This window comes from Chaetodon auriga, chromosome 19 (assembly GCF_051107435.1).
Source record: "Chaetodon auriga isolate fChaAug3 chromosome 19, fChaAug3.hap1, whole genome shotgun sequence".
NCBI classification, from domain to species: domain Eukaryota; kingdom Metazoa; phylum Chordata; class Actinopteri; order Chaetodontiformes; family Chaetodontidae; genus Chaetodon; species Chaetodon auriga.
In genome coordinates this window covers 17,573,705-17,597,089 of record NC_135092.1, presented here as the reverse complement: position 1 = coordinate 17,597,089, position 23,385 = coordinate 17,573,705, and the positions used below count along the sequence as shown (strand labels likewise).

At 43.0% G+C, this 23,385-nt stretch overlaps 1 protein-coding gene across 1 annotated transcript in view; it reads right to left on the bottom strand.

Annotated features, from left to right (window-relative positions):
• Positions 1–1,779: 1,779 nt before the first annotated feature.
• col27a1a (collagen, type XXVII, alpha 1a) overlaps positions 1,780–23,385 on the bottom strand; it is a 66,752-nt gene continuing 45,146 nt past the window's right edge. The window contains exons 17-61 of the mRNA XM_076758759.1: positions 23,276–23,329; positions 22,840–22,893; positions 22,493–22,546; positions 22,350–22,403; positions 21,766–21,819; positions 21,573–21,617; positions 19,622–19,675; positions 19,469–19,513; positions 19,333–19,386; positions 19,178–19,231; positions 17,700–17,753; positions 16,931–16,984; positions 13,594–13,647; positions 13,254–13,298; positions 12,999–13,043; positions 12,745–12,798; positions 11,682–11,735; positions 11,505–11,558; positions 11,299–11,352; positions 11,155–11,208; positions 10,881–10,988; positions 10,722–10,775; positions 10,495–10,602; positions 10,353–10,406; positions 10,179–10,232; positions 9,654–9,710; positions 9,492–9,545; positions 9,352–9,405; positions 9,183–9,236; positions 8,690–8,743; positions 8,387–8,494; positions 8,057–8,164; positions 7,796–7,903; positions 7,608–7,661; positions 5,983–6,045; positions 5,844–5,897; positions 5,725–5,760; positions 5,594–5,611; positions 5,436–5,471; positions 5,290–5,316; positions 5,133–5,183; positions 4,879–5,047; positions 4,681–4,790; positions 4,337–4,555; positions 1,780–4,217 (exon numbers count right to left, since the gene is read on the bottom strand). Of these exons, the coding sequence (XP_076614874.1) occupies positions 4,071–4,217; positions 4,337–4,555; positions 4,681–4,790; positions 4,879–5,047; positions 5,133–5,183; positions 5,290–5,316; positions 5,436–5,471; positions 5,594–5,611; positions 5,725–5,760; positions 5,844–5,897; positions 5,983–6,045; positions 7,608–7,661; positions 7,796–7,903; positions 8,057–8,164; positions 8,387–8,494; positions 8,690–8,743; positions 9,183–9,236; positions 9,352–9,405; positions 9,492–9,545; positions 9,654–9,710; positions 10,179–10,232; positions 10,353–10,406; positions 10,495–10,602; positions 10,722–10,775; positions 10,881–10,988; positions 11,155–11,208; positions 11,299–11,352; positions 11,505–11,558; positions 11,682–11,735; positions 12,745–12,798; positions 12,999–13,043; positions 13,254–13,298; positions 13,594–13,647; positions 16,931–16,984; positions 17,700–17,753; positions 19,178–19,231; positions 19,333–19,386; positions 19,469–19,513; positions 19,622–19,675; positions 21,573–21,617; positions 21,766–21,819; positions 22,350–22,403; positions 22,493–22,546; positions 22,840–22,893; positions 23,276–23,329 (3,003 nt within the window). The 3' untranslated portion in view covers positions 1,780–4,070. The remainder of the gene's footprint in view (positions 4,218–4,336; positions 4,556–4,680; positions 4,791–4,878; positions 5,048–5,132; positions 5,184–5,289; positions 5,317–5,435; positions 5,472–5,593; positions 5,612–5,724; positions 5,761–5,843; positions 5,898–5,982; positions 6,046–7,607; positions 7,662–7,795; positions 7,904–8,056; positions 8,165–8,386; positions 8,495–8,689; positions 8,744–9,182; positions 9,237–9,351; positions 9,406–9,491; positions 9,546–9,653; positions 9,711–10,178; positions 10,233–10,352; positions 10,407–10,494; positions 10,603–10,721; positions 10,776–10,880; positions 10,989–11,154; positions 11,209–11,298; positions 11,353–11,504; positions 11,559–11,681; positions 11,736–12,744; positions 12,799–12,998; positions 13,044–13,253; positions 13,299–13,593; positions 13,648–16,930; positions 16,985–17,699; positions 17,754–19,177; positions 19,232–19,332; positions 19,387–19,468; positions 19,514–19,621; positions 19,676–21,572; positions 21,618–21,765; positions 21,820–22,349; positions 22,404–22,492; positions 22,547–22,839; positions 22,894–23,275; positions 23,330–23,385) is intronic.

Sequence of the window (23,385 nt, the reverse complement as noted above, 5' to 3'; positions counted from 1 at the left end):
AATTTTCTGTTTCGTATCCAACCATGTAGTCATGTTACCGCCTCTGACAACCTACTTTCAAGAGAAAGTGACGTGTTTTTATTAAGTGGGCCCTTATCTTCATGACTCGACATGCAATGAACACCACGATCAGACAGAGGAACATAGTAAATAATAGGCCGACCTAAACTAAAACCAATATTGCTTGGAATACGGGGATATTTTGTGCCACGTGTATGTCATGTATTCTTTAGAAAATATAAGTAAATAAATAAGATTTGAATCAAGTCTATAGACCATTTTCTGACCGAAGCTGAAAAAGTGTCAATGTTAATTTGTGTGCCTGTGTGTGTTGGTGTGTGTGATGTATTCATCAAAGAGTTTGCTTAAGCATAATTCGCATGTGTGTTGGGTGTGGTGGCGGGGAGCTAATTATAACATTTAGTTGAAATGCAGTCTACGGTAACGACTACTGTCTGGGTGTTTTATCACCCATTTAGCCGTGCGGGAAAGGCCTGAGACATCTAGAACTTCCTTGGTGTAAACAGCTGGTTCAGCCCCGCATGAAATTTATCCAGACAACAACAGCGACATCAAGCGGTGTAGCTCTTAATTTCAGCCCAGCAAGAGTACAGTTTCACACAAGGGCATTAGATGGGCCCTCTGTTATTGTAAGACATGAACTTGTGGTGTGATGCCAATGATCACATGTAACCCTGCTGTTATATTTGCTCTTCCCTCACAGCATGTGAGTTTTGCATCAATCAATCTGATGTGCGCTATGGCAAATATTGTACGTGCGTGTTTGTTGTATATACACACATACACACACACGTGCCACACTGGTGTTCAAGGCAAGCACACCAGATGACTATCATGATGAGTTTCTCTGAAACACACCACTCCTTTTCATTTATAACTGCCTCAATTAAAACAGGATTACCAACCCCAGACTGCATGGGGCCACAAAAGCCTCAGATGCACCAGTAGAGTAGAATTTCCTCAATGGAGGGTCCTGCATTATTGGTTCATTTCATGGCTCCGTCTAGTTAAAGTTAAAGTAACATTTTTTTGTTTATATTGTGCTCACATGGTACATATTTTTAATAAGTATCATACCAGCATAAAAGTGCTGGTTGCACTGGACTTAGTGGAAACTTGGAAGCGGTAGGGTACGTACACTGCAGACAGAAAAGTAGATGGAGAGTCAGTGGGTGTCCAGCAGCATATTTTTGCCCTAGCCCCCCCTGACATGTTAATCTGTTTATGGGCTCAGCACATCCTCAACCCCTGACAAGCTAATCCTCCTTTAACTTGCCTACTGTTGATGAAGCACACTGGGACATGAGCTTTCTGTTGTGACGGCTATCAATCAACTGGAGATGCTTTTTAAATGTCACCCTGAGGGAAAGTTACACCTGTCTGCAACCACACAATCCAGCCACGATAAATTAATGCATCTGTATGAAAGTACACATACTATAGTTTTGTTGCACAGCCATTGGCCATCACTACAACTCTTTGCATCTGGTACCATTATAAAAGCACTGGCTGTATGTGTAGAAACACTTGCACCCAATTTGCAGACCTTTAACCATTAAGATCCTGAGTGAGCAACAATGTGAAAATATGTCACAGGGGTGCAGTTGTTAATTGCACCTTTAGAAAATTAATAGGTTCGTAAATATCAAGAGATCCTTGCATCTGTCTTCACCTGTCTTTAAATACTTCTGTAAAGTATTAATCCACACACAAATTGAAAGTATTTATTGAACAAATGGACATTGAACAATGAATAAACAGTAGACAGATAAAGGATGTTGGCACCAGAAATGCTCTCGTTCAGAGTTTGATGACTTACTGTATTTGGCTGATATTTCCAAACAGACTTTACTTATAAAGGCAACAGAAAATCTTTGCTCCAAGTCATGTGTACAATTGTGAGGTATTCTTAGCTCGTTTTAATGTCTACAACAGATTTACAAAAAGAAGAAACAATTTTCACATACTTTGCATAATTCTTTAAAACACAAGTTATAGTATAGCACAGAGTCCTGGTACAGTACATGGTTGGTTAGCATAGAGGAAAAACAACATAAAGCAAAATAACAAAAATTAAAAAAATAAAAGATAATTAACATTGCAATAAATTTGTTCTCTGGAGCCCCAAATTTACACATAAAAAAATCTATAAACTCCAAGACCAGTTGGGCAAACTGATATATAAAGTTGTCAGAAAGAGTAGTATTGCTTCAACCAACAGAAATTTGCTCAGTCTGCAACCACGTTAACAACATTAAATAACATTAAATTAGCAAGAGGGGATCCACTGTATACAGCAAGGTTTGCACAATTATACACACTTGTGTCCAGCTACAACAAAGAAACTTTTATTTAATTAAAACTATCTCCACTAGTCGTGTTTCTAAAAATATTACATACAGCTGTGGGGGATTTGTACAGAGAAAAAGAAAAGTTTATTCTTCAAAAATACTTCAAACCCTGTGATTTATACTGGATATGAAAGGAGAAGTCTGTTTTTAGTTTTTATAGTTATCTCTAAAATATTTTCAATCAGAATAAGCATCTCTGTAAAATGCAGCATTAAACAAAAACAGTTTTGAGTAAAGAACAGTTTGACTATGTAATTGGGATGAGATGGGATATTACCATTATAGTGCATTATGGAAGCTATGGCAACATATTATATGGACTTCTGAGCAAGCATGCACTATAAACATCAGAGTATTTAAGCAAAGTGGTGTAATTACAGCACTATGGTTAGCACCTTAGATAATTTACTTAGCACCATGCATTAGAGAGAGGACGGGATAGAAGATGGGGGGTTTTATCTTGATTCCTGGACCCATTGTCCTCCCTCCTGTGGCTCAGTTCTCCTCTAAAGAATGCCTGTACCTGTAGTCTGTCTACTGTACGTGGAGTAGAAGAAGAGACTTCTGGTCCCATGTGGCGCTGAGTAAATAACAACTATTACCCTCCTATCTTTTATCATACATAAGGAAGCAAGGAGCTGATACGCCTGATTCGACACTCCACAGTTGTAGAGAACTTAATAAAACACTATTGAGAACTAGAGCTCCATACTCTTTTATTCCTCTGACCTCTAATCTCCACAACCGCAGATCTTCCCCTTAATCATCAGTGGCATCCGGTTCAATAATGTGAGAGTAACAAGTATAGCAATGACTATTCAATGCACCGACTCTCCACGTGGACGGCTTGTGTGCATCAGTGTGTGGCTTCAGACGTTATTACTGAGAGCTGACTGGGTGCCACTGGTTTTCCCGCGTCAGGGAGGACACTGAAATTCGTGTACCAGTAAATAGATGTGATTCCTGCTCAGTTCAAACAAACGAGCCTGCCTCTGGATTAATTCACAAGATCACAAGGAGATGAGCACCAAAGGCAAATAAAATGGCACCCCTGAAAAATCCTTCCATATAAGTTTAAAATATCAAATTATCTTCTCTTTTTCTATTGCACTTGAAGATTATTTCTTTACATAAGATATACATGTATAAAAGTTAATAATAAGCATACATATATATATGTACATTTAACTGATCCCAATTACTTCAATTCTTCTCTTCTCTTCTAACAAAATTGAATTCCTGGTATTTCCAAAAAAGTACACACAGTATACAGAATGTATACAGTTAAAAAAATAAGTTACTCTAAGTCCACTGATTAACTTGGCCTTGGTCTCCCTTCACTTAGCAATGTTCCAGAGAGATTGTGTGGCATAGAGCCTTCTTGTCTCCACGCAGGCGTACATATGGAGATCCTTCTTGAAGAGCGTGAAGAAGCTTTTGCCGCCTGGAGAAGCTATTAGTGCAAGAACTCCCCTGCTCCTCCTCAGCTCTTCTGTGTCCCCCCCAGCTCCCCGTGCTCCCTCCCTCTGTGCCTGCAGTCCACTGGGAGTTTGGCAGGATCTGTATGGAGGGAGGCTTGTACTCGGATTGTTTTGCCGTGGATTGGAGGAGACTGCTCCGATCTCCACGCCTGCAAGAGGGTGTCACCTAAGGGTGATGATCCATCCCTCCCTGGTCAGACGACTTACACCGCAACCCTCACAGGAAGCAAACGGGGCCTACTTCTAGGTGGTAATGTGAGCCAGGAGAAGTACTAGGGAGGTTGAAGATGTCAACCACAGGGAGCAGGGTGGGGTCCAGGGAGTGGAACACAAAATGGGTCTGGTGCCAGCGGCCATCTTTTATCTGAAACCCAGATACACAAGATATTTTTCAGCATGAACACAACACGAAGGGCGGTGAGTTTTAAAGTCAAGAATGATGTCAACTAAATGGCTCAAAGCCAGATGACATCATGTCGTTACCCAGCAGGAGTCTTCTAGGACTTCTGGCTCGAGCTCGCCTCCCGCCTCGAACTCCTCCCCACTCCAGGCCTTGAATCTCACAGACTGCTGGGCGGCAGGCTCATCCTCAGCTGACCTCCAAACCGAGACGTTCAGGCAGTGGATGACAATGTGCTGCACTGCCTCTGAGCTCAGCAGGTGCAGGAAGTTCAGCTGGACACGGCCGACGATGATTGTTGGCTGCTCAAACAATCAAAACAGGTGCTGTTTAAGAAGTCTGGTAGGAAGTCTGGTACCGTTCTTTAAAGCTCATAATCTTAAAGACTTTGCTGAAGACACTGAGGCTGCTATTGTGTCTGAAATACCTTGGATGCCGTTATTGGTTTTAGGCAAGTCTGTCCACCTCCAGTAAAGTTGCAGGAGACTTCTATTGTATCTGACGAGCAGCCCAGGTTGGGGTCAATCCAATAAGTGCCTAAGAATATAAAACACATATGGTTGTTATCTATCTAAAGATGAAATTGCTTTATGTTTCTGGCTCCAACACACACACACACCCTCACCATCGTTTAACTTCTGTTCACAGCTGTGCAGGTCCCTGCAGATGCGGGCGGGGTTGTCCCGAGTGCCCAGTGGGTTCTTCAGGCTCTGGATCAGGTTACTGAGGTAGTGGAGGGTCTTAAAGATCTCTGCACCCTGGTCCAACATCGGCAGGTCCATCACTGGCTTATTCTGGAGGAAAGACAAAAAAATGTGGTGTTTGCAACAGACAAAAAGACATAAAAGAGAGAAACGTCGATGCCATTATTCCACAAACCTCAGTCCTGAGTGGGGTGTGTGAATCCATAAACAAAAGACCATCCTCTTTCTGCAGAAAAAAAACAAAATCTTAATTAATCAGAGTCACTGTACACATAGAATATTTGAACCACTTATTGGATGTAAAAAAAATCATCAAATATAGCGTGACTTACAAATGACAGGGGGACACCCGGGCGACCCTAAGAAGAAAAAAAGTTGTTTAAACAATGACTCATGCAACCCAAATCTGACATTGTGTCTGTTTGACTGACAAAGCCTTTATATGTTTTGGTTAAACCTTCAAAAGTGGAAAACTTACTGGTAGTCCAGGGGGCCCACGAGGTCCAGGAGATCCCTAATAAAATGAAAAACATACATGCTGAATGAGTTTATATGCTGTCAATCAAGTGTCCACAGTAAAGTACACTCATGGCTCATCACAGAAGAAGAGAAAAGGACCATGCTCTGCAAACATACCCTTGGGCCTTGCAATCCCTGTTCAGAGAGAGAAGAGACGTATTTTCAGCGTGGACATCGTCATCACATCCACTTCTCTTACAGAGGCATTTAAACGTAGTGTGAAAAGAACAGATGTGGTCAGAACTTACAGTTTCTCCTCGATTGCCCTTCTCTCCTCTAGGTCCCTGTGAAGACATGCACACAGTCAGTTGTCTGTAGAATGACAGCAGGGAGAAATGTTGAAGCTTAATCTCAGTGTAATACATACTGCGCTTCCACTGGGACCGATAATTCCCATAGGGCCAACAACTCCTCCTTTGCCCTGACGGAGAGAAACAGGAGAAAGAGAATGAAACAAGAGGCTCAGCACGGTTCATCAGAGTAAGCTAGATCGCTGGTCTACTTACCATTGTGCCCTGTGGCCCCTTTGGTCCCCTTATGCCCTTTGGCCCGAAGTCTCCTGGAGGCCCCTGAAAACAGCAGTGACACATGTTTATTCACACTCATCACACACCTGTTTAAAACTGTAATACTTGATGTCAGTTTTGCAAAATGCCTTTTAACACCAGATCCTACTGTATCTCTAACTGGATCTACATCTCATCACAGACCATCTTGAATCCACTAGCAGTTTCCATATTGAAGACAGTGTTTCCAGCTGTCCTAACAGACGTTGGCTTTGGGCTCTGTGTAGTCATTCCAATACAATAGAACAGATTTTTTACAGCCACTCGACCAGACACATTTGGAATGTGTTTACGGTGCAGGATGGAAACTTTGCTTCACACTCCCAATTGTTGTTATTGTTTAAAACCATACAAAATTACATACAAGCAAACACGCTCTTAAAACCGGTGCTTGTGGGATTGTTCCACAAAGGAGCAACACAAACAGGTCATGGGGCAGGAAGTGAGGAGAAAATCCGTTGGCTTGCTTCAAAGTGTGCTGTTTGTAAATGGGATCTGCTAAGAACTTGAAGAATACATACACATGTGCAAGGAAACACGTAATTATTGCCACTGTGGCCAGCTCCACCTTGCCAAGGCCAGGTGTTGCAACGTCCAGACTACACCTGAATCCCCAAACAAGCCATGTTTGCAGAGGTCCTCTATTTACAGACTAATCCACTTCCTGGAAAGACGCCCCAGGTTTAATTGCTAAGGGGGCAGTGATAAAGTAAACTGTTTAGAAATCAACACAACTGCTCATCCAAAAAGGGCTTATTCTAACAAAGCCACTTCTCAAGATACACCAAAACAGATTTCAGTGGCTCATTAAACATTTAAAAGTCCCTCAGTAACAGATACAACCCTGATTCCAAAACAGCTGGAACGCTGCATAAAATCTTAATAAAAACAGAATGCAGTCATTTGCAAATGAACAACAGTTTTACAAAGTGTTCCTGAGCCAACGTAGTAACATCCTTTATACAATCATGTGTTCACAAAGCGCTGAACCTCGCTCCATCCTTGCTTGTGAACGACTTCTTGTTCTTGTGAATTTACCAAAATCAATGAAGCTGATGAGGTCACACGTTAAATATCTCGTCTTAGTACTGTTTTCAATTGAGTACATGTGAAAAAGGATGAGAAAATGACCTCACTCTGTTGTATTTATCTTTTCCACAGCATCCTAACTTTTTGGAAATGATTTGTTTGATTAAACATGTGATTTATGGAGTGGTAGCTGAATGGTTGCAGTGCATGCTGCCTGGCTGAATGGTTACACCTGTCACTGGTGTGATTCCAGCCAATGATCTTTATTGCTTGTCATACTCCTCTCTCTCCCTGTTTCCTGTCTGCCTCTTCATCTGTCACTCTAAACAAAGGTCAAAAAAGCCCGCTCTTTAAAAAGATGTGTGATTTATGGGGCTCAGTGTGGGGATATTGCAGTAAAATAGCTGTATTGGTCTTTAACTGTGCTTTGCTGTTGTATTAGGTGCTACTGTAAAAGATGAAGAGTTATGATCAAAATAAAGGCTGAGTCTGAAACGTGTGTGATTGCAGAGGTTGCTGTTATGTGCTGAACATACCCTTGGTCCAAAAACTCCAAGAATTCCTGGAAATCCTGGTTCTCCAGTATCACCCTGAGCAAGAATTTAGTCAATAATCAGAAACACAGAATCTCCAAAAAGTTATCCAATAACATCAGGCAAATCCTTGGTAAGTCATTGCCTGTATTAGATATGTATAAGTGTAAGGATCTGTGGCTGACACTCACAGGTTGTCCTTTAGGTCCTTGGTCTCCCTGTGGCCCCGGTAGTCCCATTCCACCTCTGAAGCCTCTTTTTCCTGGAGGTCCATTCTGGCCTCGAAGACCCTGCTCACCCTGGAAGGATGAATAAATGATCAAATAACTGAGTGTAGATCACACCAACGTTCAGCACCTTATATCTAACATTATAGCTCGCTCACTCACAACCATTTCATTACAGTTACTCATGCATTGTTAACCTGAATGCATTCTACATTTCCCCCTTACCTTTGGTCCAATGTTTCCCTGATCCCCTGGGAGTCCGGTAACGCCAGCTTTACCACGTGAGCCAGCTTTGCCAGGAAGTCCAGCCTCCCCATCATCACCATGCTCTCCCTTGATATCATGAAAGCAAGATTGATTAGAATCACCCCTAACACATGCAGTAAACAAACTCTTGGCCTCCTGGTGCTGGAGCCTTCATAATCTGTTCACTACTTTAGTGCAGATCATGGTATTTACAGGACATTCATGTTCTCCAGAGGATGAGACCTTTCCACTTTGGGCAAATAGGATTAATAAGGTTAATGAACAAGAGGTTTTTTTAGTTTGTCTCACCGGCATGCCTTTGCTGCCATCCTTTCCCGGGACTCCATCCACACCGGGCACCCCCTCCTGCCCCTCTCGGCCCACCACACCTCTGGGACCAGGCGGACCACCTCCACCCTGAGGAGAAGAGATGACTTATCAGAAATCTATGTTACTGGTTTCTTTTCATCTGTCATTGCTTGAGCGAATTAGTCAGTTTACTCCTTTCTAGCTTCATCTGTTCATGACTTGAATTTATGCCTCTTTTCTAAATGTCCTAGTCATGAATACAAATTTCTGAGGCTGAGAGTCAACAAACAGGTGTTGACTTACCTCCGGTCCTCTGGTTCCTTTTTGTCCTGACTGACCCTTTTTGCCTTTCTGACCCTTGAGAGAAAGAAAATGATTTAAAAGTGATTATTATTGATTATTACTGTCCCACATCTGCTGGTCATTGTTCATCAGTGCCTACAGTAACCAGGTACCAAAGGACCATACAGTACTACTGCAATATTTCAGTACTTTCATGCTGATCTTTGCAATGTTAGCTAACTTTCTCTCATTTCCAGAAAGGTATTGATGTTGTCGCAGCCCCTAAGTTACATACACCATGTAAAGCTCAGAACATACTGGATCTAAAGCTCTCATGAATGACTGAACAACAGGAACATTGAGGGTTTGGACTAAAGCTTACACACTACAGACAACATATATATACAGACAATTGTATATAAACTATAGCTCTTCAAACATGCAATGCAGAGGCAAAACCACCCTCAACCACACACAGCAAACAGACAAAATGTTTTTGATTTGACATCCTTACTTGATCTCCTTTAGCCCCTTTGGGTCCTTGTTGCCCACGAGGTCCAGGCTGTCCCTGAAATTATGTTAATGGAAGCATATAAAGACGACCTGTGTGAGCGCGCCTGCTGGTTGTTTATGCAGACTTAATGACAGAACTGTGTGTGGAAGTCACAAGTTTTGACACTCACAGGTTGTCCAGGAGCTCCAGGTCTGCCTCTCTCTCCATCCACGCCAACCTGACCCTGAGAAAGAATTACAGAATATTGACCTCATGAACCCAAATACCCAAATAAATCATTAGAAAATCACCTGTAGTGATGGTACATACTTTGTAACCCGGATCTCCTGGTTCCCCTCTCTCTCCTCTGTCACCCGGAGGACCCTGATAAAACAAGAAGTATGTGAGTAAACTTGAAATAATTCAATCTGTGCAACCTTATAGCGGACAAAGAGTAGAAGGAGGGAGAAAAGTAAGTCAGGTGTGACTTACTATGTCACCTGGAGGACCAGGAGGACCCTCTACTTTCCCATCATCTCCCTGCTCACCCTGCAGATGAAAATAGTGACGTTAGATGATTTATATAAAACACGCATCCCGGATGTTTCAGTACACGCTATCTAGTTTGAAACATCTCCTAAAATGTTACAAAGTTTGGAAAGCCCTCTTTTAGATGCACTTGCATGACTGACTATAATATGCTGCAGCAACAACCATCCCATGTGTGTAAAATCAGTTCTCTCTGCCTTTGTGTCAAATAAAAGCCATGGCATATTAACAATGTGCCGCCTTTGATCAAGGCACTGAGGTATCAAAGCAGGGTTGATCAGTACAAGCTGCTTAGACAGAGAGGTGCATTTTGGGAGGTTTGTTTCGTGTCTCCATGAAAAACATTTGGTGTGAGTGATCCACTTTCAGGTGGCCATTTCCAAACTGGTACTGGGCTGAGACTGAGATACTGAAGATAAAGAGGAGGAACAAGAGCTCAGTGTTACACATAAAGTGAACGAGGTGTACCTTTTCACCTTTTGGTCCTGGAGACCCCATCGGGCCCTGTGATCCCTGATGGCCCTGCAAAGACAGATACAAGAAATGACATTATATCATTAAGTCATACATCAAATTCAAAAAAACCATAATAGGCTTAAAGTTTAACGTCCATCCACATGCAGAAAGTTATAATAATCTTACCTCATAACCTGCAAGACCAGGTTCCCCCTGCTGACCCATCCGACCAGGAGCTCCCTAAAGAGAACAAATGTGTCTTCAGATGACATTCAAACTTATTAAGCAAAGGATGATAAATATCTATATCATCACTGTTCCACTTTACCACGTGTCCGATTGTTCCTCTGGACCCCTTCTGCCCAACAAAACCTGGTGGTCCAGTCTTCCCCACTGTCCCAGTCTCCCCAAGGTGACCTTGATGACCTTTGGCCCCCTAAACATACATAAACGACAAGTTACAGAACAGCAGACCACCCAGCGTTTCTGTGCCACTGCATGTGAATCCCTCTGTTTTCTGAAGGATTATCATCAGAGCTGATTTGATGGTAATACCTTCAACCCTTGTTTGCCTCTTTCCCCAATTTTGCCAGGTTTCCCCTCTGGACCCTTCAGAGAGAAAACAAAATTAAGAAACCGTTGAAGCTGGGATTTGAGAGTCTGTGAAAGTCAGTGTGCAAAATGAAAGTGGCACCGGAAAGATAGTCCGCTTACTCTGACGCCATTGAGTCCAGGACTTCCAGGTGGGCCCTCCTTTCCCTTTTGCCCAGTTTCACCTTTTTCTCCTTTGTCGCCCTCCTGACCCATGTCGCCCTTTTCACCCTGAGAATATGCACATAAAAACATGCCATTAAGTGTCTTTAAAGCTAAAACACAACAAGAGGGCAGATTAAGATGATTGGTGCAGGAGAGGACTCTGTTGTTGGAGTTTGGCGTCTCCACATTCCATTAACAACAACGTCAAGGACATATTGGAAAAACACGTCACCTTGGCTCCATCAGGACCAGCTGGACCAGCTTCTCCCTCTAGGCCTGGCTCTCCCTGTTATCACAAACATACAAAGGTTAATGAAATGAACAGCTCCATCTGTTGGATGCAAACTATTTGATGGTTTAATGCTGATAAACGTACCCGCTGTCCTATTAGTCCCTGCTCCCCGATGTTCCCAACAGGTCCAATGGCTCCCTGACACACACAGATACAAACACATCAGGGCACGGACATATTCTTTCTTTTTCGTGTATTTTTTTTTTGTTTAGATTAATCAGTCTAGTGTGATCAATCATTTTTTCAAACTTTAAAGTGAAAGTAAAAACTTCATCAATATATTTTCTCACCTTCTCCCCTGGCTCGCCTGGTAGTCCCGGTTCCCCCACCTTCCCCGGAGGACCCTTTAGAAACACAAGGGGGATGAAGAAAGGAAAATGATGAATGACCTTGGACTCGTTGGCATTAAGTATTAATGTTATGTCAGAGGTGTGTTCTGTTACATGTTCTCATGAGAGAACTCTCACCTTTTGGCCAATTTCTCCCAACAGTCCCACAGTCCCTGGTGGCCCAGGTGGTCCCTGTGGATAACAACACAAGTACTAAAAACCAACAAGGGATATTTGAAAAGCACAAAAAATATGATTCATTAGTAGCAGATAAACTTAACAGCAGGGCTCAGAAATGTATTGTCTATTACTGAAAGCAGCTGTGCGCCACAAGAGATGAGATGATGGACACTGAATGGGAGGGAAAAAGGTGATTTTGAACAATGTGTACAAGAGGGGATTCATATTTATTGATGATTGCAGGGAAACTCCTACTGTGATTGAATCTTTATTTTATTATGAAACGATCATAGCTTGTTCAGATCCAACCGAAGCACTATAATATCGCTGAGCTAAATCCAGCATGCACGCAAACTACTGCATTTTGTAATCCGTCCTTCTCTGTTCTGCCTCTTTTAGTGTGCATAAAATAAAAACCACAAGAAGGACAGCAAATCTTTTACAAGATTTGGAAAGATTTCATGCATCATGGCAACAATCACATGAATTTTCCCTGCGAGTTCAGCAATTCAGTTCTTCTATTAATAATCTGTTTTTTTTCCCCCGAAAACCTATTTCAGTCAGTCACCCAGCATGCTCGCAGTTCACTCTCCCGCCACTACAGAGCAGATGTGTGAAGGATGAGACAATTGTCTGGCTCCTCTGGAGGAAATATTTAATACAGACGAATATATTTTCAATAAATACCAAAATACGTCTCATAAACTTCCTCAAGGCTATGATATTTTTGAGCTTTCGGGGCTGGGAGGAGAGGACCAAGATGATGTTTATTGCCAAAGAAAATCTAATAAAACTACTAAATATGGCAATGAAAAATGGACAGGCAAAGTTTGATGGGCTAAAGAAAGAATACTGCAAAAGATTCTATTTTTAACAGAGAAAATAGAAAGCAGGACAAGGAAAGAAGCTGAGGAAGACGAAGATACCATGATATGTCACGGGAGGCGTAAAGGTGCAGAGATGATGAGGAAAACGGGAGAGACATGTTTAAAAAGATGGAGAGACGGCTGGAGGATCATACCGGCTCGCCTGCTATTCCCTTGTCCCCTGGAGGTCCTGAGGGCCCTTGGACACCCTGGAGACAGAAAGTTAAGTGAGTTAAGAGTACAGGTTCATACCAAAACATCAGCTCACAGATAGAACCCACCTAGAACAAAATAACATGACTATACTGTATTGACATACAGTATTGTAAAGCTTGTTGTTTTGGGTCCATCTGCAGTGTCTTTGGCAGTGTATGTGTTCTATTTCTATGTATGAGCACAGTGAACTCACAGGAAAACCTTTAGGCCCAGTTTCTCCTGGCTCTCCGATCTTCCCCTGTAGGGACACAATAAAAAGAAGAATATGTAAAACAGGATAAATTAGATGGGTAAGCAGTAAGCTGTATCACACTGTGGGCCTCCACACTGCTGGTTGCATGCAGGTCTTTTAATCATTCTGACGCCTCGCCTCTCTGGAGGAACATAAGCACCAAAAAATGAATGTGAGGAAGGAGTGGAAAAGTCGAAAAGTTGTCCAGTGCTTTACCTGTGGTCCAGGGAAACCTATTTTTCCTGGAGGACCATCAGAACCCTGTGGAGAGAGGGAATGAGATGAGAGGATGAGAGAGAGCCGCGGGTTGGGTCATGACAGTTTACTGTATATTCCCTGTCTGCTGAGTGGATGGAGAGGATGTGCAGCTTGCTATTTTTGGTTCACAAGATCTATTTTCCCTCTTAAGAATCCAATTTTTATGCAGGTAAATAGATTTTCTACACAACTGAACACTAATTTATGGTCATTACTCTTGTGTCTGTACCATTTGGCTTTGTGAATTTATCAACAAGGAAATCCCAGTAAATACACTGAATCAACGCAGATTTCTTACCTCCTTGCCCTCTAACCCCATCTCTCCTGTTGGACCGTCAGGCCCTATCGCTCCCTGAAACACGAGACAGCTGTCACTTCACCAACAGAGGTCACTGTAGCACAGCCAGCAACATACTGTAAATAAACATCACTGTGTAGTGCACTGATGCCAATAATACCCCCATGTCAGAGGCAACGTACCTGTGCCTGTAAACAACACTTTTCAGGGTGAATAAGGAAGCAGGTTGTGCGTAAAGGTGAATGTGTGTATTTGTGCATCGAGGAAAAGTGTAGAAATAGCTTCAGGTCTCTCTAAAGGATTGTATTTGTGTTTTATTTTAACACTAGAATTTGGGCAGAAAGTCTCAGCAGATACATACTGTTCACACTAAAACCACACACATACTGTCAGAGCATGCTGACTGTTTAGATTACATGGGTGCAGCTGTCAAACAAAATCAGTCTAAAATGCTTAAAGGCCTGCTCGTCCAGTAAGCAGTGATAATAAATGGGAGCCAGGCAGCTGACCAATTCAGTCCATCTGCTGTGCACCTGCACCCCTGCACAACTCTTCTCATGTATGCTGTGGCAGATGCAGGCTCACCGCCATGCGCAGGTCCTCAGTGGTTGATGATATGATCTGACTATATGGGTCAGTTTAGGTAAAAGTGACTGTAGATGACAAGGGGTGGGGAGTGATTTTCTCAGGATTATTAATTATTTCAAAGCAGAAAGCAAATATAACATGACACAGCCACACAGGAGTGTGAGTGGTTGATGACTGAGCACAGCGGGAGTTTGGTCTGTGGAGAACGCCGTTAGCTGAAGTGCTATAAGCCTATTATACATAGAGCTGGATAAGCAGCGCTCATTAACATTCCTGTCTGGGGTACCTGCTACCCACTGCTTGCGTTTACATAGCTGGATTAGCCGATGTGTAGGGAAAATATTCCACCTTATCAGGCCTGCTGGAAAAATGGGTTCACTCAGATATTATGCTTCAAAGGTAATTAATTAGTCAGCGTTAGATTAATTTGACAAGTGTCAAAGAAAGGCAGAAAACAATGAAAAAAATCTATTTAAACTAGCTCAACAAGAACCACCGGCCAAGAGGGAAGGATGATGAGATTAATGTGCTCTTCAATATGGAAAACATTAGCTGAGGATTTGTAGGTCAGACGTCCTGAGGAGTTTTTAGACACAAAGCATGATTAGTCACACTGGTGATTCCTCATGGCTGACATCCACAAATCAGAGTCCACAACTTCAAATAGGTTTAATACATGCAAATAAAAGACAGAAAAACAGAGAGATGATAGCGGTATTAGCTTCCAAGCTGCTCTGATGCCAGCATGCAGTTTTGGTGCAGTTTTATGTCTCTAGTTCCACGATATTTCCATGTTCGAAAACAGTCTGGTGCCAATGTTTCTGAGAGTGAGGCCAGATGTTACAGAGCTGTCAACATTGAGGCCTTGTGTCCCAAGCCAAGTGGCTGACATATAAAAGACATATGGTGTTAAAGTCTGTGCAAGAGTTGTCTACAGTCTTATTTAGCACTGAGATGCTGTTCAGAGCTGAAGCCACCTTTTGAATGACAGTCAAAACGTCTCTCATCGAAAGAGATGTCATAAGACATCTTTTTTTTTGGCTTTTATTTGTAGCATCTCTTAAATGATGAAGAAAGGATGCGTGAAATCTTAAATTCTGATAGCTGTCGCATTTCTTCTGGAGTGGGTAAGACGACTCGGTGCACGAGCGTCTGTGGTTGCACGTCTGTGAGAAGAACCACCTCTATGCCTTCTGGCTTGCAACACTCAGGTTTCTGAGCTTGGATTACCCAACGTAAGTCATGAAGCAGCAGGCAGACTTGCTGGCAGTGGAAGCTGCTGACATTAGTATTAATTGAAAACACAGCTTGAGACATGAGAGTGTCTCCAGGCCGACCACAGTGATGCCTGTCTCCCATGGATGCCTCAGATAGAGAAGCTCAAGGCTATTTCATCCCATGCTTTCATCCAGCTGGCTCAGTGGACCATAGCGATAAAACCTTTGAAAAAGGTCGGCGACGGTGTCTGAACTCCACGAGAGAGCAGCGCAGAAAGGCCAGCAGAAGCTGAGGCGTGTCCGACACCGTCAAGCAAAACTGACCCCAAAAACATCAATTTGCTGTGTTCTGCATCACTGCCACTTGGTTCCGCTGGAGTGCATTTGATGGACAAGAATTTATTCGCTGTATGTTGCTCCAGAGGTCAAATCTTAGGAACATTATTTATGTGGTATTAAATTTCTGGGTAAGATTCCAGCCGATTTCACTTTTATTGAGATTGCAGAGATGTAATTTGACACATGTAAATGCTCATTTTGTTTTTGTTGAACGTTCTTGTCGTATTTTAAATGTCAGTTTTTTTTCCTCACAGCATACTTTCCAATGTGATTTAACAGGAAAAGCACAGGTGTATCTAATAACACTGATTGCTCCAATGAAAATACGAAGTCTAGGGAATCAATTAAATGGAATGCAGCTATAATGAATGCTACTAGTTGATTGACAACTGGAAATATCTGCAATAATTTCTGCAGGCTCATTTAATTATCATGTCATCTGTCATATTAGCTCTGAAACTGTAGCATGTGGAGATGTGCAGAGCGTGCACAGTGTATTTAGTGTTTCCAGTGAAATGCTAATGTGAAAGACTTGCACACTGGAGGCTTGTATTTCTGAGTCGCGTTTCCATAGCTGATTCTAAAAAGGTTACAGGCCAGAAAGCCGCTATTGTGGGTTTTGTGAATGCTTGAACTTTCTGCTAACCCAGAACGACTGAAAAACTTGGGGGGAAAAAGCTGATAAACTGCTAATCCCCCCCATAAATCATGCTTTCCCAGTTTACTAAATTTATCTGCAAAGTGACCTCCAGAATAGCCACAAAAGCCAGGTCACATTTTCCTCGACACATAGCATGTAGCTGGATTGACGGCAGGTCTTTCCAACAGCCATTGTTCCATTTATATGGAGTTAAAAACTGAGCTTTTTGTTTTACATCACTGGAGCCCCTCCAGCAGTTATAATGAGCGCTGACTTCAGGGAAGGATGAAACGGACTCACGCTTTGACTCCGAACCTGAGATTGTGTTATGCAAGTCCATTAAACACACATGACCTCAGTTCAGAGGCAGTTCCATATCGCTTCATTATGTTCACCCTCTTAAGTTTTTCCAGCGGCTCAACAGCAGCGGTAGCACACAGCATGTCTCTACTGCACACTCTTTTGCAAAGTTTGTGATCTGTTCTCCGGGCTGAGAACTGTGATACACTGACCGCAGAGGGCCCAGGGAACAGGTGTGAAGCTGCAAACTTACCCGTAAGCCTTTGGGTCCTCTGGTACCGGCTGGCCCAGTCGCTCCAGAAGGGCCCTGATGAACAAAGGAAAGGGGGATGAAGAGGAAAAGGGGGGGTGGGAGGGAAGGAAAAAGGGAAGGAGAGATAAAACAAAGGTTTACACTGACAGAGCACAGAGCCCCCTGGTTGTTGACCCTGAAGGGGGGGCAGCCTGACCTCGCGAACACACTATGGGGTTTGTTGTTAGATCTGTCACTCACACCAATTAAAGGGCCTACTCTGGAATCCTGTCCTGCTGCACCCCAGAGCCCCGTATTTATGTTTGTTTTGGTGGCTCAGTGGCCCCCGCCTTTAACCAGCGCTCAGTCTGGCTGTGGCAAGGACACAGCAAGGGGAAACGAGGGGCAGGGGCGGCTTCTAATTGGTTATAGGTGTTGGGTTTTTGACTGACAGGAGGGTAATGCAGGTTCAGCAGGAGGCTGCCAGCTCTCATCACGCTCAGAGAAACCTTTGCTGCAGCCTGTGGGTTATTAACAATCCACACTACTGTCATCTAGAACTACTTTTTGTACACAGAAACTGTTAAAGGCATCTTTGTGCATCTGTTTGCCTTTTAGCTATTATTGTTTGTCTGTTCTCTGATACAACCATACGTGCTGCCCCAAGCCTCAGACTAAACCTAGATGGAGCCTCTGATGTTAATAACCACACAATACACGATCATCTGCAAACGCTATCAAGTGGAAGGAAGGGAGGAGATGCAAAAGGAGCAGAAGAATGGTGACTTACTGGTCTTCCTGGTGGTCCTGTAGGCCCGGTTTCACCTGGTGTCCCTGGGTGACCCTTTCATATGCACACAGACACAAACACACACTCAGTACACAGACTACAACTGACACAAAACGGGGTATTATGCGCATTAACTCCAATACAAAGACACAAACTCACTTTACATTCTGACATCAGCATACATTCAATTTGAATTTGTTTGAGGCAACAAACACACACACACACACACACACACACACACACACACACACACATACACACTAGGTTAAGTGCAAACATACATCTGCAGAAATGCTTTGCTCACTGGAAACCACATCCACTGCAACAATAAGAGACAGTGGGGAAAAGAGGAAAACAGAAAGCCTGAGGAGATGATTTTATATCTGAAAACATACGACGTTTGGCTGCTTTTCTTCCTCCTTTATTGGACTTCACTTTTTCACTGGACCATTTGTAAAAGCATAACTATGAAATGGGGAGTATTTTCAGTCAGACCTCTCAGATCAGCTGAGTGCAATAAAGTCTATCCAGTATGCAAACCCAGAGTACAGTAGGCAGCTCTGATCTCATGCGTCCATGGGAATAAATCATAAATGCCCAGAGTGAGAGCTCTCTGTTAGCGGTGGTCAGCAGCCTTCATTTGTATGATGCAGTCTTTTCCAGAGGGTCTGTTTCTGTTTTGCAGCTGAGAGAGTGGGACAACAGAGAACTCCCATATAAGTGTGTAAGTGTGTGTGTGTGTGTGTGTGTGTGTGTGTGTGTGTGTGGTTAAGTCCTGAGAGAAATCCAGCTGGCTGTCAGCCAGCAGGAAACTTCTCTCTGTTTCAGCAAGAATGATGACTAAATTCTTACACACTCCAGCCGGTCATACATACATTAGACGGTCCATATCAGATAAAGACAAAACATGACAGAGCAGCCACTTATGTGACAGCAGAAGAGTAAAGTCCATGAAACGCAAGACCTTTGGGGGCACGTGGGTGTCCTGCAGACTGGAGACAAAATCCGCATGGATGTCTGACAATGGATCGTCCTTGTTCTTGGGTTCTTTATTCTTTTGAGCAAATCCCAGAAGCATTTCAGAATGAGAAGTCAGCACTTCCTTTCGCCATAAAACACCGTCAGGGAGGTAAATCATTGGAAGTGATCCGCTGGAACTATATCCTCCTTTGTTTAAATCAATGTTAAGACTTTTTCCAGCTAAAGGCCTCCTGCCAGGTGCCAAACCGCTGCTTAGGAAACATGGCCCTAAATCGTCCACGGGGGGTAATGTGCCTCCTTTCCCGTCTGGTATATTCTTGTGGTACTGACCTAATCCCACACTTCAGAATATTCCCATGGGAATAACACACACAGTTTAGTTCAAGACGACCATTTCTCTGGATTTTCTAACCGCACCCGGAAAGCTGACATTTAAGCACGCTCAAATGTCATTATTTATCAAATCCCTCCACTCTGCCTTGTGCGTTGCGTCTTACCGTCGATCCCTTTTCTCCAGGTGGTCCGGGAAGGCCCATCTCCCCTCGATCCCCCTAAGCATACGAGAACACAACATTCAGTCTTCAAAAGTCACCTTGGGAGGACTACGTAACATCTAACAATGAATTCAAAAGGGAAAAACGAGGTGTTTTACCTTCTCTCCTGCCAGTCCTGCCTCTCCCACAGGTCCGATGAAACCCAGCAAGCCCTGAAATGCACACACTCAGTGTTAATGGATGAATGGATAGACATTTGGAAGAAATGGCGGTGGTCATGTCAGGGTTTCTTACTCTTTCTCCCATCAGCCCAACATTTCCTGCGACACCGGGCTCTCCCTGTAGAGACAAATCCATAACTTGTCATTTGTTTATAATAATTAAATACACTTTTTTAATATATACTGAGAAAAGAGAAGAAATCATTTGAGTTCTGGCTTTATTCACCTTAAGTCCCTCTGGCCCAACCTTCCCAGGAAATCCTTTTCTGCCCATTCTACCCTGAAAAAGGACACAGAACAGAATAATGAATAGTGAATTACAGAGATACACTTGCCAGTTAACACATCATTAACATTCATGACAAACTCTCGTTGAATATAAAGGACCTGCTTCCTGTGAGATGACAGTTTGAAGAGGGTGCTGGCAAGTTGGCCACAGCTGTTGCAGCTCATGGTACATGCCGCCGAAGTATGCAATGACGCATACAGGTAATGCTGACGGTGCATTTTGGCTCAATGACTGTAATGTTCCTCTTGCAGAGACAGTAATTCCCGGGGTTAAGAGGGGGGCTAAGTGCTCTTTTACCAGCAATAACTCCAGGTCACAAATGTTGATGCCAAACTCCTAAAGACTGAATGACTCAACAATTCCAAAGTTTTACTCCAGAAAGGTTGGCAGCTTTCATAAGACAGCACAGGCTAACACTGTATTTCACTCAGAAGCACACAGTAAAAGCAGATTCTTGTAGTAACATGAGAATTAATATGAGCTGTGCAGGACTTCTTATCACCTGATTTAGATTTATGTCTGCGGCTGACCGCATTAACCAAAGGAAGGAAGAAATAGAGAAAGAGGGGGATGAAGAGCAACTGAGAAGGTGCGGGAGATGATAAAAAAAAAGGAAGAGGTAAAGAGAGGGTGTCATTCTGAGGTGAGCAGGGAAGCTAAAAGACAGCTGGTGGATGAGGTGGAGCAGTAGGAGGACCTGTGGCACCTGGCCAGAGATCAATCACAGCTCCTGAAGGAGTCATACACCACTTCCCCTCAGATGGAGGAGAGAGGGGGATAGAGAATGAGACAAGTGAGGGGGTGGACGACGGGGCGGGGGGGATGTGGAGGGGGCTGGAGTCAAAGAAAGTACAGGGTGACCGCGAGGAGAGAAGAACAAAAAGATAAACTGATGAAGAGAAAACAAGTAGCATCTGGGATAATGAAAAAAAAACAGGATAAGTAAAAAAATAAGAGGAGTTATGGTCAGTTTTCTTTGTAATTCAGTAAAGCATTTCAGAAATAAAGTCAACAAATCTCATATTTCTGCAGTGGCCCATTAACATCACCTCGCATTTCATAGCAGCAATAAATCTTGTCACCTGTAAACATGGTGATGGCAGTTATCCCCCCCTGGTGGCCAAAAATATGGATTGCATGCAGCAGTTTGTTGTGATATGACTATCATCCAGAACCCAGACATAACAAACTCTATTAAACTCCAATCTCACATATCTCCTATTTCTAAGCAAACCGTGAAAAATCCACAATCATGACCTACTTTATGATCTCAAATAAATTTCAGATTAACTCCCACTGTGGTGCACCAAACTTTGGGATGCATAATTAAAACCGAGCAATTAAATTATACTGCATTCTGTGTAGGCGGCTGAGACAAAAAGGGAGTTACACATGATTTAGAGTAAAGGATGTATTCACCAAAGTAAGCTTAGATCACACATCCAGTGCCTGCTCATGTAGATTTACATTAGTGGGCTTTCACTGCAGAACAGGAAGCAAACACCATGCAAGGATTTCATTGGTCTGCAATCCACAAGACTGGGAATTTCTTTGTTGTACTGAACTGCAAAGAATGCAGACAGATTTAGCTTCACACTGCAGCTGGGTTTGCACAGACTTCGTCATATTTCTATCCCTTCATCTCGCTCTCTTTGATTTGCTTACCACAGACATACAAAGGATAAGGAATCAAACCACAGCGATGCGCATGATAGATGGTTTGATCGTCCTTCTTGGGAAACAGTTTAAATAAACATGCAAACTTACATAAGTGTACACATGACTGTTACGTTTTCACACTACACTCAGAACAGTCATGTCTGTTATCAGCTCTCTCTCCTTCCTTTCCACCAGCCAGGCAACACCAGGTGTTAATCTAATAACTCACCTCGAGTCCTGTTGGGCCCGGTGGTCCGATTGGGCCCTCATCTCCCTGGAAACACATGATATTGATTTTAGCATGAATTATGTTTGGGGACATAAAGCCGCCCTCAGCAAAGAGAAGCCTTGTGCCGTAAAACTTTTAATGCCTTTTGGCGCATTGGGGTCGTTCTGATGTGGGCGGTGTCTGACAGTCTTACCTCCAAGCCAGGCATCCCTCGTGGACCCGGTAAACCTCTGGCCCCTGGTTTTCCCTGGATGGGTGAAAACCAGTCATCAAATGAATGCTAACGTGTAAAGGTAAATGTAGTATTTACACATATGTTTTTAGCCACGAGTGGTGTGGCTCAAGGGAACGTCTGTGGGTCAGTTGGTCTACCACTTTGGTCCAGACTGAAATATCTGAACTCTTGGATGGATTGGTATAACATTTTGTACAGACAGTCAGACTTTGATGATGGTCTGACTTTTCCCTTTAACAAAATCATCATGTAAAATTTGTCATTTCTTCAGTATTTTTGTTTATGACCAAATACCTGCAAAACGATATACTTTGCTATTAGTGCCAATTAGCAAATGTTAGCATGCTCACACTAATAGGTCAGCATGGTAAACACTATATCTGATTAATATCAGCCTGTTAGCTTTATCTTTCTGAGCATGTTAGCATGTTGACATTAGCATGTAGCTCAAAGCACAGCTGCACCACGGTAAGTGTTCTGTTTCATGTTTTTAAACATACGCCATTCGATAGACTACTCAGCCAAGATGATGGTTTACTCACCTTTGGTCCTTCCAGGCCGTTCTCTCCCGGTGGTCCCATGTCACCAGGAAAACCCTGTCATGATTAATTTAAAAAAAAAAAGATTTCTATTGTGTGTCTGAAATACAGACTCTCATATTAAATGCAGTAATGTGATTACGAACCTCAGGGCCTGGCGGTCCAGGTGCACCATCAGGGCCTCTCTCTCCTAGCTTGCCCTGCAGCAAAGACAAATGAGAACAAATGTCTCAGTGAAAATTGGGAAAAAAGCTCATTCAGTTTCTTGTTGAGACGTAGATGAAAAGATCATTACCCCGTTTAACCTCGATTCCAGTTTTTATGCTAGGCTATGCTAACTGGTTGCTGGCTGTAGCCTTACATTAAACGGACAGATATGTCAACACTGTTGACCATCTGATCGAAATCTTTCCCAAAATGTCAATCCTATTGATGAAAAGTGTCCATATCTTAGCATTTTTATGTATTTCTGATCATTACAGCCAGAGCTAACCTGTGGTCCTGGTTTCCCACGGATGCCTGGTAATCCTGGAGCCCCCTGGATGCCCTGTCCAACACAAACGCAACACATCAAAAATAAGAAGACAGTCGGACATTGTTCAGAAGCAAAAAAACAGAACCCTGATCTCTTTTCTAGGGAACCAGACATTAGACATGCATGACTCTGCTCAGTATTTCTGTTATCTCTTGGGACCCCTCTGTTCTATGATGCAAAAAGGGTTAGATTTTGCTTACACACACACAGACAAATGAGGAGGGTTTACATAAGAATTTCCACAAGCTGGACAGCACACATCTGGCAAAGTCATTTTGCAAAGGCACAGTTCTGTAAAGAACACTGTGTAAGTCTGGATGTGTGTGTTTGAGGCTGAGGAGAGAATGGGGGGTTAGAACATTGATACCGTGACATATGTGCTGCAGTGATCTACCTTGTCTCCTTTGTACCCGATCTCCCCTTGCTCTCCGGGAATCCCAATTTCACCCTGACGCAGGAAGATGGAAGGTACGGACGGAAAGAAAGACAAATGAAGAACATTAG